This window comes from Myiozetetes cayanensis, unplaced genomic scaffold (assembly GCF_022539395.1).
Source record: "Myiozetetes cayanensis isolate MyiCay16 unplaced genomic scaffold, myiCay2020 scf34, whole genome shotgun sequence".
Lineage (NCBI taxonomy): Eukaryota > Metazoa > Chordata > Aves > Passeriformes > Tyrannidae > Myiozetetes > Myiozetetes cayanensis.
This window is the reverse complement of record NW_026087566.1, coordinates 1849297-1867065: the sequence shown is the minus strand read 5'-3', so window position 1 is coordinate 1867065 and position 17769 is coordinate 1849297. Positions and strand designations below refer to the sequence as shown.

At 59.7% G+C, this 17769-nt stretch overlaps 1 protein-coding gene across 3 annotated transcripts in view; it reads right to left on the bottom strand.

The window, feature by feature from the left end:
- KCNH6 (potassium voltage-gated channel subfamily H member 6) overlaps nt 1-17769 on the bottom strand; it is a 31482-nt gene that overhangs the window by 12254 nt on the left and 1459 nt on the right. Inside the window, exons 2-6 of one of the 3 annotated variants that reach the window (XM_050327589.1) lie at nt 15723-15953; nt 8224-8379; nt 5529-5638; nt 3541-3853; nt 1824-2035 (exon numbers count right to left, since the gene is read on the bottom strand). In XM_050327589.1, coding sequence (XP_050183546.1) covers nt 1824-2035; nt 3541-3853; nt 5529-5638; nt 8224-8379; nt 15723-15953 — 1022 coding nt within the window. Of the gene's footprint in view, nt 1-1823; nt 2036-3540; nt 3854-5528; nt 5639-8223; nt 8380-15722; nt 15954-17769 lie in introns of those variants that run through there. The other 2 variants (XM_050327590.1, XM_050327591.1) reach the window with 2 other exon arrangements.

Here is a 17769-nt window from a genome sequence, read left to right as displayed (position 1 = left end):
CTGGGTGCTGGGTCTGGGTGCTGGGTGCTGGGTGCTGGGTCTGGGTGCTGGGTGCTGGGCAGTGAGCGAGGGAGCTGCAGCACGGAGGAGGAGGAGGAGGAGGAGGAGGAGGGAGGAGGGAGCAGGGTGTGTGAGGGCTGCGGGTGACAGAGGGGGGGAGGCTCCCATGACCCGGGCTGACCCAGGCCATGTGCCCCGTGGTGCCCGGCACCCATGTGCCTTCCTTGTGCCTTGCCCTCTGCTGGGGACGGGGACACTGGGCTGGAGAGAGGGGGGGCACTGCAGAGTCGCCAGGAGACCCTCAAGCACGAGGGGCTGGGCAGGATCAGGCCCACGGTGCTGGCTGCAGAGCAGGCAGGCACTGACCTGGCGTCCCTCCCAGCCCGTATCCTGACACAGCTCAGCCCCCCATCCCTGCCCAGCTCCACCAGCACCCTTGGGGCAGTTCAGGGGCACTGGGACACACACCATCTGCAACAGGAGCCCAGCCTGGTGACACCGACCCCACAGCATCCCCATGTGCCTCCAGCTGTGCCCCAGAGACACAGCCCCGACAGGCTGAGCCCAGCACATTCACTGCACTCATGACCTGCTGAGGGGCCAGAGCACCCCAAACAGCCCCTGTCTCCTCTCCCTGTCCCCACCAGCAGGTATTTTTAGACTCTGTTAGTGCTGTCTCGCTGCTGTTTCTGCCTCACCATGAATTATTTATCAGCCAGGAGAGGGGAGCTCTGGCTTGGTGGGAGGTGCAGGGGATGTTGGGGTGAGAACAGGGAGGATGCCTGGGTCCCCCGTGGAAGGGGGAGATATGGAGGGGAGAAGAGGTCCATCCTGTCCTGTCCTGTCCCATCCCATCCTATCCCATCCCATCTGGAGACTGAAGGTGAAGGGAAGATCAGCCTTTGTGCACTGTGGGGTCCTGCAGGGAGCCGTCAGCTGCAATCCTGTCACACCACAACCAGCTACTGTCCCCACACCGAGTGGCCACCACCACCGTGGCACTGTCACCCCAGTGTGGACAGCGGTCCTTGTTGGGGGGGGTGTCCCGTGTGGTGGGGACAGGGCGTGGAGGCTTTTCTGTGGTCACACGGGCTGCGTTAGCATCAGATTTGCCCTGGGCTTGCTGCTGGCAGCAGTGGGAGTTGCCCTTGGATGTATTTCCCGCCGTGCCTCAGTTTCCCCGCAGGTCGGAGCTCCCTGCTGGGCACTGCGGGACACAGCGGCGCCTTTCCCGCACTCCCGCACACGTCAGTGCAGTGCCGGGCGCGCCCCTTTCGGTGACACCGCACGGCCACGCGTGTCGCCGGCAGCGACAGGCAGTGCCACACGTGTCGGTGACGGTGCAGTGCCACCTGCTGTCTCCCGGGGGATCTGGTGGCCCTCGGCGTGGCCACCTTTGCTCCCGGCGTGGGGTGCCCAGGCAAGCACCTCAGGACCAGCAGTGCCCTGAGGGCTCCATCCCTGGCTCTGGGGGCAGGAAGAGAGGCCAGAGCCTCCCCCCTCCAAACGAAGCCACGCAAACATTCACACACGTGTCCCCTTCAAGGCCACCATCACACCACGAGCAGTCCGTGCTGGTGTTCCCCCAGCCACAAATTACCAGAAATATTCATTAAAGGGAATAAAAAGAGCATTTCAGCCATTCAGAAGAGAGAAAAACCCAGACACAGGGGTGCTGGCATTTCCTAGGGCGGAATCTCCAGGTATCGACTCCACTCTCCGCTCCTTTTCTCTGAAAGCCACAGGAGCGGTTGTGACCGTCCCCCAGCAGCAACACCACGACCCCCACCACTGCCCTGGTGGCCTCCCAGTGCCCACGTTACCTGCGTGACCTTCTCGGTGACGTTCTGGGTGCGCTCCATCACCTTGTGGGGAGCGATGATCTCGATCTCCGTGGTGGAGCCCGAGCGGTGCTTCTCCAGGTTGAACTCCACGAAGTTGAGGGTGAACTGGGGGATCTGGCTGATGGTCCGGTACTTCATGAGGTCCGAGTCCGAGGTGGAGTTCGGGGGGTTGGGTTTGACGTGGGAAGCCTCTGCAAAGAGGATGGAGAGGAGCGTTGAGGAGGAGCGGTGTGAGCAGGAGCTGACCGACCTGCAGAGCCCCCCACCTCACTCTGGGACCTCCAGGAACTGGGGACCACCACAAGGTGCCACCAGAAGGTGCCAATGTCTGCCTGGCCATGAAGGCTTGGCTTCCTCAGGGTGGCTCAGGCGTGGGATGCCTGACCCGAGACGCCTGAGAGGGGGCTGCTTTTCTGACACATCACCCGTCCTTCTACCATCAAATGTCCTTCAGGGGGTCCTTCAGGCATCCAATACCCTTTGCTATCCCTGAAAACTCTGGCAGGTTAGGGACCAGCCCCAAAGAGACCTATCAGGGAGGGATGCCACAACTGGCAAGAAAACAGATGAAGGAGGAGGTTATTGTCCTCCACCCCTGCCTGACCAACACAGCTCCTGAGCTGCTGCCTTGGTTTTTGGCCACCAAACTGAGTAGGAGTTGGATGATGTCCCCACTCAGGTGTATCCTCCACCCCCATGCTCCAGGTAGGGAGGTCAGAGCTTTGTCTGGAAGAAGGGCTGTCATGGGGCTGGATCCTGACAGTTTTCCCTGGGGACCTGCCTCTCTGGGTCACCCCAGGGCAGGACCAGGAAGGAAGCCCTGGAGGTTCATGGCCATTGTCACGGATGGGAGCACTTACCCACACCCAGGGCTCCAGGATCATCCCCAAGCACCGTACCCAGAGTGTCCCCACCTTTCCATCTCCTACAGGCAGGGCAGGGTTGTGTTTTCAGTTTTCTACCCCTTGTGCTCTGACATTGACCCAAGTGGTGTTGTGGGCAGGAGGTGTCTGAAGACATTGTGAAGGTGCTGGTGAGCAGCAGCTGCCACCCTTCTCCCTGCTCATTCCCCTGCCCTTCCTCTACGTTGTGTCCCCTCCTGAGGGGCCATAACCTGTGACTATTTGAGGATCATGATCCTCCACCCCGTTTTCTCATGCCAGACACCACAGACCGATCTCTGTCCATCCCCAGTTACTGAAGCTTCTCTTTCCTGACCTTAACCTAACTTGTCATCATCACTCTCATCAGAACAAGAGGTCTGGAGGTCAACACCATGATGGAGGAAAGCTCCCTCCATCCCTCCAGACTGGCCTGGCCAGTGTCTCATCCACCTCCAACACATGGACACAGCTGACACTGCACATGCCTGCAGATCCCTTCCCTCCCTCCCAGGGAGGTGGGATGGTGTCAGGATTCCCCTCATGTGGGGCAGCCCAACGCAACCTCACACGGTCTCACATCTCACACGCAGCGCCGTGGACGGCTCCACCCGCAGAGCAGCACCTGCCTACGCAGGGAATCGCCTGGAGTCCAGTGGATCTGGGGGAGAAGACCCCATCTCACCTCCTCTTTGCAGAGGAAAAGCAGGTGCAGGGCAAGAGACCAAGACCAAGACCTCCCCCCCCAACAAGACGTGCCGGGGCCATCGCCCAGGGCCCGCAGAAAACCGACAGCTCCGGGGGTTTTCCCCTACCTGAGTTTGCCCTCCTTTCCCTGAATTTTCTCTGGAACTCAGACCTCGCAGCCTCAAAGTTGTCCAAGGAGGAGACCCTGCGGAGGCTGTGGAAGCTGCCCCCGGGGCGAGACCGAAAGAAACCCCACGCGGGGTACGACCCTTGTGGGCCCGGCACGGGAGGCTCTTGTTTCGGGGACGAGTGTTGTAGGGTGGGGTCGGCCTCCAGGCTCGGCCTCCGCTCCTTTTCCAGGAGGGATTCGGTCTCTGACTGCATACAGTTCTCCTTGGGCGATGTCTTCAAGTCCCTCAAAATCAGGGAGTCACCACCAGGCTTTAAGACAGCCAGGAGAAAGCGTTGTATTAGAAGGAGTCCCCGCGTGCTGGGGGAGGAAGGAGAGGGAGCCGGGGAGGTGAGAGGAGGGGCAGAGGGCTGGGAAGCGCTGCAGTTCCCGGGGTCACCTCCAACCGGGACCAGGACCCGCTTTGGAGTGGGGACACCGAGTCCCTGGGGGCCTCCTTCCAGCTCCCACCGGAGGCTGGGGTGGCCACGGGGTGTTCGCAAGGCGATGCTGCACAGCTGGGAAGCAGAGCAAGAGAAGAGCAGAGCCCAGGGACAGGCTTGCCTGGAGTTCCTGCCTGGCCATGCGCTTCTCTGAGGTGTCCCTACGACCCACACTGGGCCTGCCCTCCCCTCACCTGCTGCGAGAGCTGAGGCCACCCCCGAGGGTCAGTGCCCAGGGTCCTGTGCTGGTGTCTATGGGAGAGGATGTGCTCTGCACCAGGAGGCACTGCAGGAGCTGCTGGGTTTGCAAATCTGGCCATATTGGTCCTCCTCCTCCTCCAGCCACCCTTAGCCATGGCTAAACCTTTTTTCCCTGGAGACCTAAAGAGTTTCCAGCCTTTAATGGCTTCTGCGGTGGGGTGCACCCAGCAAACACCTTCTGGAGCAGAACCCCCTGGGACTGTGCCCCTCCAATCACACCCGTGGGAGGGACTGTGGCACTTCTCACCACCCCTAAGGACTTTAGGGCGGGTTTTAGGAGGGGCTGGCTGCCCCTGGAGCTGCAGGGCTACCCCTACTTGATCATCGGGTTGTCCTCAATCCACATCTTCCATGTGTATGTGTGTGCACCTGGAACACCCCAGTGCACTGCACAGCTTCAGCCTGGGGGTACCCAGAGCCTTCAGCAGCGCTGCTGTCTGTAGGAGTGACATACCCACAGTATCTGACAACATGACACGCTTTCAACCTGCCACAAGCACAGCCTCTGAGAAGACAGGCACCTTTTGTCCCTCGGATCTGTAATTTTGGGAAGCAGCTTTACCCAGGCTGTCTGGATGCACCCAGCACGGTGAGAACCTGGCACATGAAGCCTCCTGCCCACAGCCTCAAGCTGCAGCATTGCAGAAACAACACTTTGACTGGAGGTACCCGGAGCACTTGTGGCAGTCAAGAAGCCACCGAGAACAACAGTCTCTAAAGAGGTCCCACCAACAGTTTTTCAGCGTCAGCAGTGACAGCATCACCCTCCGTCACGGGAAGCACAGTCTTTGCTGCAGGGCTGAGAAGCCGGATCTGCCTGCACTGCCAGGAAAGCCACGGGGAAATGAGCCTGCCAGTCCCTGCTCAGAGCACACCTGCTCCTCTCTCCTACAGCCACCAGCACGTCCCCTCCTCGAGGCGAGGGACAGCTCCCTGGAGCTCCGCCATCCACCGTGGAGCCAGGCCTTTTCCTCCCAGCTTCGGCAGCTCGGCACATCTCCCGCTCCCCCCGCCAGCCACGGCCCGGCAGAGCAGCACCAGCTCCATCCCACGCCGCCAAAGCACCGCGCTCACCACCAGCCCTCGCCGGGGCCAGCGCTCGGCACTGACCCGGCACCGGGGCCCTACCGCCGGATACGGCCCGAGCCAGAGCAGCCGAGGGACAGCGGGATGGGGAGAGCGAGGAGAAGCGCTGGGACCTGGCCTGAGGCGTGGGCTGATATCAGACAAAGGCTACGGTTACCTTTCCATAGTCAATGGCTACTCCATCAAACTCACTGGTGGGCAGAGAGTCCCGCTGGATTTTGAGTCGCCGCAGGGACGGGAGACTAAACTTCAAACTCCTACTTTGACCTTGTTAGAAAGAAAAAAAAAAAAAAAAAACAAAACACAAGAGAGAAAGATGTAACCTATCTGCACGTGACGGCTGGAGCGAGGCGGGGCAGGGGGAGAGGGGCTACGGAGAGCTCGGGGTGGCTTTGGGGGATGCACATGCCATGAGGCCCTTCCTCCTGCAACACGCCTGCTATTCCCACGCCATCACATCACCGTGTGCTCGAGGCAGACCCTGACCTGGCAGAAAGCACCACTGAGCCGGAGGAGAGTCCCCTACAACCGCAGATGCAAGACAGGAAAGGTGCAGAGCATCCCTAAGCCAATTAGAGAGGTTAAAGCCACTTAAGGGATTTCGGACCCGGAGGAAATCGAGCCCCTAAATCTCCTTGGTGGAACTTAAGGAGGAAAAAGACCACACAGTAGAGGCTGTAAGTTAGAAAGGCATTGAAAAAAAGCAGTTCTAGCAATTTTGTTCTTGGAGTTGTTCTGGATTTTCACCACACAAGAGGGACCAGGAGACCACCTCGCCGGGGACTGGGGCTGGGGCAAGGTCAGCCAGGGCTGCAAGGAGCTGTGAGAGAGGTTCAGGAGGGGAAGGGCCCAGACGTGGAGAGGGACTGGCAGTGCCCACAGTTGTGACACCCAATGCAAAGTCACTTCTCTAATGACACAGAGGAGACCGTGGCCTCCTGCTGCTCAGAGCTGGTGTGAGCACCACCCTCAGGGCCTGGGTCAGCCCTGGGGCTCTTCTGACCCCCAGCAGCACCAACTGTGCTCACTAACCCCACCAAAAGCGGCCAGAACCCCGAGGCACGCGACACGAGCTCCACAAGCACATTTTCCTCTGGGCAAAAAGCGGCACACGGAGGAGCTGTTTGGTTTTGGCAGGATCAGCTCCCCACGCTGAGCCCCAACACACCACCGAGCCACCCTGACGGGCTCCCAACCTGCCAGCTCCCCGAAAATGCCTCCACTGGTGGCACTGCTCACCCCATCCCCACTGCCCAGAGCAAAGCATCCGCCTTTCCCTGTGCACCAGTGAACCAGGGACCGGCAATGCAGCCGCCTGTGGCCGTGTAATTAAAGACTGAGTCACAGAACCCGTTCTTGAGAGCATGGCCTGGGCTGCAGCCAGCAGCTCTGGCCTCTCCACACTCCCCATCACCAGAGTGGGAAACCCAAGAAACCCCCCTCAGGATGCACGGCACAACCTCCAGTGCAGGGAAAAGACAGGTACCCTTTATTTGGGTGCCTTCTGCCAAAGGGGGATGGAGTGTGGATGCATCATGTGTTGGGATGTACACAGAGGTAAGGGGGCTGCAAAGCAACGCTGGTGCTGGGATTCAGGATTTCCTCAGCAGTTCATGCATAGAGGCCAACTGGTACTAAAGCAACACACCAAAAGTATGGATCTCATCACTCGAGAGACGTAGGGACACACGCAGAGGTGATCTGAGCATTCACACTCGCGTGTCCCATGTGTGCATGTCTGGCCTGAGCACACACAAACCCACATAAAACTCCACTGGCACCCACTGCCACGCACACAGACACCTGAGTGGCTCTGGGGTGCAGAGATGCCCCGAGTGGGAATGCACTGAAACTCACATCACTGCACCAGTACAAGGGGCACTTGTCCCCATCAATCAATCCTAGCTCTGATCCCGGTCCCTCTGTGCCACCCCACGAGCCATGGGGGCACAGACCCACAGCTTTACTTTGAGGCCTGCCCAAAGCATCCCCACAGCACCCCACATCCCCAGGGAGTGTTGGCATGAAGGTGGATGTGGGATTATTTCCCTGACTCTCTGAGGTGACGAGCACCAGGGGCCCTACAGCGGCTGGAGATTTGGATGCTACAGCTTCTTGTCGCCAGGTCTAACAGCTGCATCTGCATCCCCTCGAGAGCCTCACCACGGCGTCCCTTTGATCCAGCCTTCCCAAAAAAGGAATCTGAGTTTTCCGCTGCCTCCTGAAAGCCTCACAAAACCCTGGAATGAGCCTGGCACGGCCGGGAACAGCCCCAAGCCGGGGCAGGCTGAGCCATCACAGTGCAACCATCCTTGTGCCACCGGCCTGCGGTGACATCCCCAGAGCACAGCCACGCTGGTGGTGACATCGAGTGCCCCCTGGCCCTCCTGGTGACCCTGCACACAGGCCCTGTCCCACACCAGCACCAGCCAGCGTGGAATATGGAAAGGATGCAGCAAGACAGGCGGTTCACAGAGGGTCTCTATGGTTCCACTTGCAGCAAGAGACACCCACTCCTTAAAAATGCACCATCCCACGCAGGGCGTCAGTCCCCAACCCTGGTCCCATGTCCCCCAGCTTTCAGGAGGTCTGTGTGGGCACGTGTGAGTGAGGGGAGCACAGCTGGCCCAAACAGCCTTTTCCCACCCAGCTGGTGCTTGGCAGGACCGGTCCCTGAGCGGGCAGAGCTGTGGCTGTGCCCAAACACGATCCTCTTCCCACGCACGATCCTACCCAGCTGTGGCCGCATCCTTCAGCCCCCCACGAGCTCCCGAGAAAACCACGGGATGGGGGTAGCCCTGAGGATGCTGGGCTGCCTCTCCCACATCCCCAGCACCCCTGGTGCCACCCACCTTTGCTCCAGGTCTGCGACAGGCGGTGGTGCAGGCTCCGGCCGCCGCTCTTGGCGACGAGCTGGGCCAGGTCCTCGAAGTTGAGGATGAACATGATGACGACGCCTTCCTCGTTCTTCACCGGCACCACGTCCACCAGGCAGCGGAAACACGAGGCTGCCGAGCAGAGACAGGGCTCAGGAGGGGCTGCACGGGGCTTGCTGCCCACCCACCACCCCAGCACAAAACACTTTTGGCAGAAGGGTGTTTTTTAAGCCCTGCCATGGGTGTAATCCCTGCTGGTGGGAGGCGGAGGATCTGGAAGGGGATCTGAGCCCTGGGAAAGGGCAGAATCCCTGAAAGCATCTCAGCTCACACTGATCACATCTCTTTTTTTCTGTTCCAGACAGTCATTTATATTAATGTACTTGTGAGCAGCAATTAAAGAGTGAGTAATTAAGAACTCAGGAAGTCCCAGGTAGTGGTTTAACCTCATTAAGCATCCTGCTTGTAATCATGCTGCAGCTAATTGCCCTGCAATCATCAGGCAGTTTTTGGGGACTGGATAGGGGGTGGGCCGCAGGTCTTTCCCAAAGCACAAGCGGAGGATACAGCGGAGCTCCCACCTCCTTTGCCAGTTTTATTCCCCTAAAACCCTTCAAAACCCCTACCCAAGGGTATAATCACTACACCTCCCTTCCTTGAGCTGTCTCCTGCTGCTTTGCCACTGGTGGGAGCGGGACCCCCTGAGCCACAGCCCCTCTGGCAAACCCCCTGACCATTCCCAGGCTCCGATCCCCAAACCTCCTAGAGATGTCGGAGCACCCAGGCACCGCTCGGGCCGGCACGGAGCAGAGCCACCTCCTCCCACGGCGCTTTTTGCCCCGTGCAGATCCCTGCCCTGGCCTTTCCCCCTGGCTCTGCTCCCCAGGGATTAGCGGCTCGGGCAGGGATGCGCTGCCAGCCCGATCCGAGCGCTCTCCCGCTCCGGCCGTGGCCACGCTCCAGCCGGGAGGGGGATGTCGGCTTCTGTGCGTATAATTTTAAGGAGCTCAGGGCCTCCCGTAATCAGCAGCAGATGGCCGGCATCGGGCAACTTCAAAATCTGCCGTGACGTCAGGGATGTGCACATCCACGGACACACACGCGCGGGCACAAGAACGGGCAAGAAACGGATACGGTGAAATCTGTTTAAAGAGCCCGGGATTATTTCTTTCTCCTTGTCTTTATTTCGCCCGTCGTTCCCCCTCGGGGGAGGGGAAATCCACTTAAACGTGTGAGCTGGGCGGGAGGGAGGGGCTTTCTGGCAGATGAAGCCGTTTGGAAGGGCCGTGCGGGCTCGTTACCTGTGTGTGTGTGTGTGGTGAGGGGGACAGGAAGAAAGGAGCCCTTTTCCCTCCCTTTGTCGGGATTTTTGGGGATCTGAAGATCAGTGGTGTCCCAGAGGTGATGCTGAGTGAGTGAGGTGTCCCACGTGGTGTTAAGGTGGCACCCACGGGGATGCCACAGCTCTGGTGGTGTGTGCACAGGTTGAACCTTCTCACCTGTGCTCGTGATGCCCAGTGGCACTGGATACTTCCTCCTTTGCTGTGTTAGGAAATGAGTTGTTTTTTGTGGTTTTTTTTTTCCCCACAGGTGATTTTGAAGCATCACCGACTTCCCAGAACCCTCACTGTTCACTGGTGTGGGTAGCCATGAGCTCCATGGTTCCCCAGTGCACCAGGAATCCTGATCCAAAAGGCCTGATCCTGGCTCAGGTGCTCTGCCCTCCTGCATCCCTTCACTGCTTCACTTTTCCTTCCTGAGCTCCTCCGTGGCAGGCCCTGTGTGGCGTGGGAAGGGTTAATCCCACGGCCAATGCTGAACAGCTGAAAACTGGGCCCAGTTACATCCAGTTGGAGGAATAGAAGGAGCAGCTGGGAGGTGGTTGGGGCTGGGTTGGAGAGGCAGCTGGTGCCTGGTTTGATCCTACAAATCTGGGAGGTGCTGAGCCTGAGCAGCCCTGGCCAATGTCGCTGTGAGCCCCTCGCTGATCCCTTATTAAATTAAATAAAACAGACTATTTCTGTTGGAAGGGACCTACAGTGATCATATAGTCCAACTGCCTGGCCAATTCAGGGCTGAACAAAAGTTAATTGGGTGTGGGACCCTCCAAAACCAGGGGAACCACCCCAAAACCAGCCCTGCCAGGCTCGGCCCCAGGAGGGACCCCAACCCCACTCCCATCCTCGTTCCTCGATCGACTGTCCCCATCCATCTGCCTGTCTCTTCCCCTCAGCTGTTCAGCTAATCTGTCTCCATCCATCTAATTTTATCCAGCCACCAAATGATCTCTTGGAGGAGCCCTGGGGGCATTCACAACCTGCCTGTGCTCCGTGGTCACCTCCGTGGGGGTGTCTGTGCCAACCGGGGGTGAAACCCAGAGTGGGCGCCGCAGGGTGGGCTCGATGTGTGAGATAAGGCTTGGGTGGTGGTTTGGAGGGTCCCACAGCCAACGTGGTGGGTCTGTATGAGCTGGGAGAACCCCCTTCATCCCTTAAACCCCTGGCTTTGATCTTCCCAACAACCCAGCCCACCTCCCCCGGGTTGAGGTTTGCGCTTTGCTGACCCACCGCGTGTCTCCCGACCTTGATAAAAGGGAGCACTTAATAACATTAAAAATGTCATCGTTGGGGGCCCTCCCTCCCCTCCCCTCCCTTCCCCATCCCTCTTTATCCCCCTCAGCCGCCGGTGGTTAATGCCTGTGTCGGTATCATCGGTATTAAACTAATCAACAGGACACGGGGGGTTTCCGAGAGCTGGACACGAACCAGTATTGTTATGAATATTAAAAAAGCAGGTTATTAATCTGCCCTCCGAGCTCTTACCCGAGGCCTGCCCTGCCCTCCCCCCCGGGCCGGGAGATTTAATCTGCGGGGTCTCATGGCCGAGTGGCTAAATCTATAGTGGTATTATATAAAGGAGCAGAGGAGAGGGGCTGGGAAGGGCACGGAGGGGACGGGGACAGGGGTGGGGGCAGAGCCACGCTCTGGGGCTGGCTGGCTTGCCCTGGGAGATGCTTGGAGATGCTTGGAGGGGCCAGGCTGTGCTCCCGTCCTGTCCTGGGATAAATCAGTGTCAGGGCTGCGTGGAACTTCAAAGGGAAGCGCAGATTGCTGGGAGGCCCCAAAGCCAATCCCTGAGGTGGGGTGGAAAATAATGGAGGTGGGGGCTGAGCCAGAGGGAGATGGGTCACCCTTGGGGTCTGGGGGGAGCCCCCACACCGGGGTCTGCACCCTCCCTGTGCTGGGAGGGGATGTGCACCACGGGGTCTGCTCCAGCCCCTCATCCCACACCCAGACAGGGCACTTGGGAGACTGAAACCCGCTGGGACAGCAGACCAGTGAAAATGACCTTATTAAGTAACGGCAGAGGGATGGAGGTTCCCTGTGTGTGGTGAGGAAGGGCAGGGATTCCTGCACTTACAGGACTCGCCGGTTGGAAGCAGCACTGGAGGAGGAAAACCAGGAGTGTCAGGAGGCTGAGGGTACCCACCAACAGCACGGCCATAGGATGGATCCAGGCCCAGAGAGGATGGTTTGGGTGCAGGTGGAAGGATGCTCTGATCCCCAGGAGCCAAAAGGGGTCCTGGATCAATGCAGGGGTTTGGCAAAACGCAGCTTAACCTCCTCTGCAAGCCCAGTGAGTGGCCACACCCAGGCCCTCGGTCCTTCCCCTGCTAAATCCCTGCTGGCTGCAGGAATTAGTCCAGCTCAGAGCAGGGCTCTGTGGCCAAAGCTGCAGCACTGACAGCATTTCCTGGGGCTATCCGGCCATCCCAAGGGCCCTGTATCCATGGGACATGGGGACACCTCCCACTGGGGGTACCACAGTTGGTGAGGATGAGGATGGAGTGCCAGGGCAAGGATTTCAGGAAAAAGCCTCCTGGGCAGCATCCCTGGGGGCGCTGGGGATGCTCTGGACCTGCCCTTCCATTCATGGGACATCAGGTCCAAGCAAAAAAGCATCTGAGGAGCAGCAGAGGATGGAAAATGTGCCTCTTCCAGCTTTGTGCCCAAGTCACACCATCCCCAGGGCGCAAGAGTGGCATTATTGCCCCAGGGCAACCACAGTGGCTGGAGCTGTGGCACAGCCGTGCTGAGGACGGAGGAGTTGGCTCCTCAGAGCGGGACCTCCAGGACCAGTGTTTGCCACTGTGAGGAGGGATGTTTACAAGTCCCCATCTGGATTTGGGCCATGGTGTCCGTCCCTTTTTTGAGGTCACAGCCTGACCCTTCAAGGCACACAAAGCAAACAGCCCCAGCTCGGCGTAAACCGCAGGGCTTTGTGCAAGCCAAGAGCTCAAGTTGGGGCTGGGGTTTGTCAGCTGGTTGTGCTTCCCTGCTCCTCCACCACCCAGGAATTCCCATCTGTCCTGCCTTGTCCAGCAGAGGCTCCCTAGGGATGCCAGCACCACCAAATCCCAGCCCTGACAGTGCCAGGACCCAGCAGCTGCTGGTGGGATTTGTCCTCCCGCTCCCAGTGCAGCCACTGGGTGCGTCACACGTTGCTGTTTACAGAGCTGTACCGAGGAACCCTGGCTGGATCCATCCCCCCTGCCTCAGCCAGGCTTCCTGGCTGCTGGAGAGGTGACTGCTGCACCAGGGGTGTGCCCTGGGCTGGGAACATGTCACATGAGTCCCCTGTCCTCTTGGGGTGCAGTGACACCCCCCAGCCCATGTCTGCCTGATCCCAGGCCCTAATCCCCATTCCCAAGGGCCTGATCCAAACTGCTCCTGCTGGAGGGGACAAGCAGTGGGCTCTGCCCGGGAGGGGATGGGATGGAGGGGCTGGGGCTGCCCCACCAGCAGCTCTGTCTGTCTCAGCCACATCTCCCCTTTCATATTCATCAGCATCACATTCATGCAGATTAACTGGAGCGGGTGCCACCAGCTGCCGCTGCTCAGGCCATGCCAGCACCGTGGTGCCTGGCACCTGTGGCCACTGGCACCGCTCTGAGGACCCTGGGAGCTCTTACCAGTGGCTTTGCTCCAAAGCACATCACCCCTGGGCAGAAAAACCTCAGGCCTGGATGCAGCTCGACTCCACCAGCCCTTCAGCATCACCCCCAGGGGATGCTGGGGGTGTTTCAGCTCCCCCTGGCCACAGTGGCAGTGTGTCCCCAGGGCTGGCAGCTGTGGCTGCTCGAGCTGATCCCGTGCTGACCCTCCTGTCTGGGGCAGCCCCAGCTGTGGAGCATCTTGTAAGGAAATTAACTTTCCACTGATCTCTCAGCTTTGAGCTGGGGATTAGAGCCCACATGCACTGCGGACAGGCTCTCCCCTTGTTCCAAGGCCTTTTTGGGGCTGCTGTGGCAGGGAGGGACAGCTGCCCTGGCTGGGCTGGGCCCATCTTCCCTAACTTGATTCTTGGCTCCATTTCGTCCACCCAGAGGTGGGCTTGCCATTGGCACCCCTGGATCTTTTGGCTCTGTTTATAATTAGCTGACAACAGCATGGGCACCCAGGTGGGGCCCGAGCAGCCAGGCTGTCCATGGGGACACACACATCACCCCATCGCTCAGCATCCTCCTGGCCATGGGCAGAGCCACCCACTTGGGCACCCTATTCCCACCTCCCTCCCTCCATCCCATCCATCCATCCATCCATCCATCCATCCATCCATCCATCCATCCATCCCTCCACCCACCCATCCCACCCCAGCCCTGCCACGGGGTGGGGGTAGGAGGCTCCGAAGGGCAGATTTGGGGGATATAATTTTGCCTCTTGTCAACCAGAGAGGCGAGGAAACAACCCCGGGAAGCCGCAGAGCCGGGAGTACCGCAGTAATAAACAGCAGGTCGAGGCTGGAGATTGGTGCTGCCGGTCTGAAAAGGAGGACAGGCGGGTTCGGAGCCTCCGCCGGCTAATTAAGCAGCAGCTCCTGTAATGCAAAGGCCTTTTCTTTGCCGATAAGACCCATTTATAATGGGCTGAGCGGTTGCAGGCTGAGTGCTGGGGGGAAACAATTGGAAAGCGTATTGCTGGTGGGGCCGGGTTTTAAAAATAGACATGAAGGGTTTGCTTCTGGGCTTTTTTTTTTTTTTTTTAACCACCCCCCCTCTTCCCTCTTTTTTAATAAAAAAGAGAAGAAAGCAGCTCAGAGCTCCAATGAGAGTTCCCCGTGGCCTAGGGGAAGAGCAGGGCTCCGAGGACAGCACCGAGCATCCCGTGAGCCCAGCAGGAATGCTTCAAAGCAGGGAGGATGGTGATGGATCAGGCTCGCAGCCAAGGAGTCCCCGGGGACGGATGGGGAAACTATCCCGAGGGAGGGAGGGGGGACAGGGCTGCACACGCTGTCCTTGCCACGGCCACGCACTGGCGCTGGGGTGGGAGCAGGGGGACAGCGTGTGCCGCCTCTCCTGGGCTGTGCTGGGCTCCAGCCAGGCCCTGAAACCGCAGCGGCCAAGGGGGGACTCGCACCCAGCCCTGGCACCGCTCCCGGCCCCGCTCCACCCGGGAACGGCCCCGCGGGAAGAGCCTCGAGGAGCGGCCCCATCCTGACACGGTGCAGGGTCCGGCCCTGCCGGGATAACACGCAGGGGTGCTGCCAGCGGATAACTCCGGGGCTGATAGGCTGGCACCTGGATGCCAGCCCGGCAGATAGGGTCTGGGAGGGAGGCCAGGACACACCACGGGTCCCGGCCCCCAAGATAGGGTGCTGGGCTGGCAGCCAGGGCTCCCTGCCTGCTCCTTCCCCTTGCTTCCAGCTGGTTCTCCTCCGGGAGCTGCCGGCAGGGCGGTGCTCAGGGCCAAGTCCCCGTCAATACGATCTGAAGCCACGGGAAAGCTCCACAGGTCAAAAAAAAAAAAAAGGAGGAAACACTTCATATTTTTAACCTCCCGTGAGCACCCGACCTGCGTTCCCCCCGCCCCTGGGAGCCCTGGCCACTGCTGTTTTGCGGCATCGAGCACTAAATATTTATTTAACTTCCTGCCGTATTAGAACTAATCACTCGCATTTTCCATCAAAGCTTCATTTTCATCTTAACGTAATTCCATCTGTGCACGCACAGCCGCATCCTGCCCGCTGGAAAGGCAGCTCCAAGGCCGGCGGCCGCACCGGCTCTCGGCAGAGATGGGGGTTCTGTCTCACCTCATCTTGGAGCACAGACTGGGAGATGCATGTCCCTGCCTGGCTCCTCCGTGGGCTTCCCATGGGATCCTCGTTCGTGACGCAGGGATCCCACCAGCAATGCCGTTTCTTGCCCTGGGAGCCCTGAGCTGTCACCAAGGGCCTGAAGACAGCCTGATTCCCAAATAACCTGGCAGTGTCATCCATCCCTCAAGGTCCCAGTGCCCACTGTGCTCCATCACAGCAGAGTTGGCTCCATCCCACCATGGATTCGCCCTCAGCAAAGCCCCGAGTCCGAGTGCAATCCCGGTAGCATCACACCCCACCTGCCTCCCACCACCGACAGCCCCAAACCCAGGGCAGGTGACACCTCCCACCACGGGATCACCCCGAAGAGCGGCTCTTACTGTCTTTGCGGTAGTAGAGGATCTCCAGCTTGCACTCCTCGGAGCCGAGCAGGGCCTGGGTGAGCTGGGCGATGGAGCTCTTGGTGGTGTCGGGGCCGGTGAGGAAGTCGCAGGTGCAGGGGCGCTGCATCACCTCCACGCGGGAGTACCCGAACATCTCGCAGAAGCCGTCGTTGCAGTAGATGATGGCGCAGTTCTCCATCTGGGCGTTGGCGATGAGGAACTTGCGGTCTGCGGGGAGGCAGGAGAGCACACCAGGCTTGGGGTGGGGGGGTGGTGGTGGTGGTGGTGGTGGGGACCCACGGGGACTGGGGACAGCCTGGGAGGATGGGGGAGGTGGTGGTGGGGGGGGTGCTTGGGATTTTTGGTGCCACCCACTGTGGGGCTTGTGCAGGGCCAGGCTCCCCGGGGACACCGGTGACAGGTCTGGGGGGAGGATGGCTGACGTCATCCCACACCGCCCCGGGTGCTGCTCAGCTCTTCAGAGAGAGACAATGTCCCCAGCTTCGTGTGAATTGCTGACTGTGGGGATGGGAGGGGTTCCCAGCAGAGGCAGTTTTTGCTGGGGTTGGCCAATCCATCCAGCCTTGACATCTCACCGCTGGCATGTGGGGACTCTCTGCTGTCTCAAACATGGGCAATCTGTCCCTGACCAGCACTGCAGCCTCTGTCCCTTCCCAGGAGCTTATCAGGGACCTGAGTTATCTCAGAGACTTTCCACCCTTGCTCAGATTTGACTGAAGTCAGGCAAGGGGCAAGAGGAGGAGTGAGTGTGAGGCTTGGTTTCGTGGGAAGCCAGGTGAAACCCATCAGTAATGATTCTCCCAGTGTGAAATCCAGACCCTGCTGGTCTGCACAACCCCAGTGCTCAAAAAGAAAAGGTTCAGGTGGATAAGAGGGGAAACTGAGGCAGGGAGTGGTGCTGCCCCATCCCCTCCTGGTGCTGCAGCCACCTGGGCTGGGGCTGGACTCGCTGCCGTGCCAGGATATGTGGCAGTGCTGTGCAGCCCACGTCATCCAGCCCATATGGAGCCACTTCCATCCTTATCCTGCAGGAGACCCAGCCTGGAGCTGTGATTTGGTTGGATTTTGGGGCTTTTTTCAAGGATATCAGGGGGTGCTGAGCTGGGAAGGACCTTCTCTGGGACAGGTTTGCCGGGGAGACAGGGGGCTGTGGATGCTGATGCGATGGATGCCATGCCCCCGCCCAGCAGCATCTCCCTCAGTGTTTGGCATCAACTCTGGGCTGGAGCCAGAGGCAGGTCAGAGCAGAGGGTCCATTTGGAGGCTGCCTCCCAGTCCAGACCCCAATTAATCTCCTGGATTACCCAGGAATGGCATCTGCAGCCTGCATGTTCCAGAGCCCTGCTGTGCTCCAGCCTCACCAGGAATTTCACCCAAATGCAGGAGAAACCTCTGCACGGCTGTGGCACCCAGAGCTGGGACACAGTAGGGTGGGGAGACCCCTCTCAGGCACATCAGGGCTCTCCCCACATCACCTACAGAGTCCCAGCTCCGGAGGACACCTCCCGGTAAAACTGGTGTCCCCAGGGATGCTGCACGGGTCTCCTGCTTCATCCCACCCTGTGACAGCCCTTGGTGGCCCTTTGTGGGGGACTCCCACTCCGGCACCTTTCCCTTTCCCACACAGGGCTGACGCCGGCGCCGACGCTGCAAACACCACAAAGCACCACACACAAACGTTCCCCAGCTCTCTCTTCCCGATCCTTCTCTATCCAAATCGCTTTGCCGGCTGGGAGGCGGCACAAGGAGGGGACCTTCCCCTAAAGCCCCACTCCTGGGGCACGCTCCTCATCTGTGATGAACAGTTCCCCCATCCAGTGTCAGCCCCATGGGCCGGATCCAGGCTGGATCCAGGCTGGGCTGGTGCAGGACAGGATTTACGGGGCTGGCAGGGCGCCGGAGCAAGCTGAGCTCAGCTCAGGGATGTGACCAAGGCCGGGATGGGAAGGAGCTGCAGAGCCAGGTCTCCTTGGGGGTGTTTTCACCCCCACTTTGCCCTCTGCCTTGCCCTCAGCTGAAGATT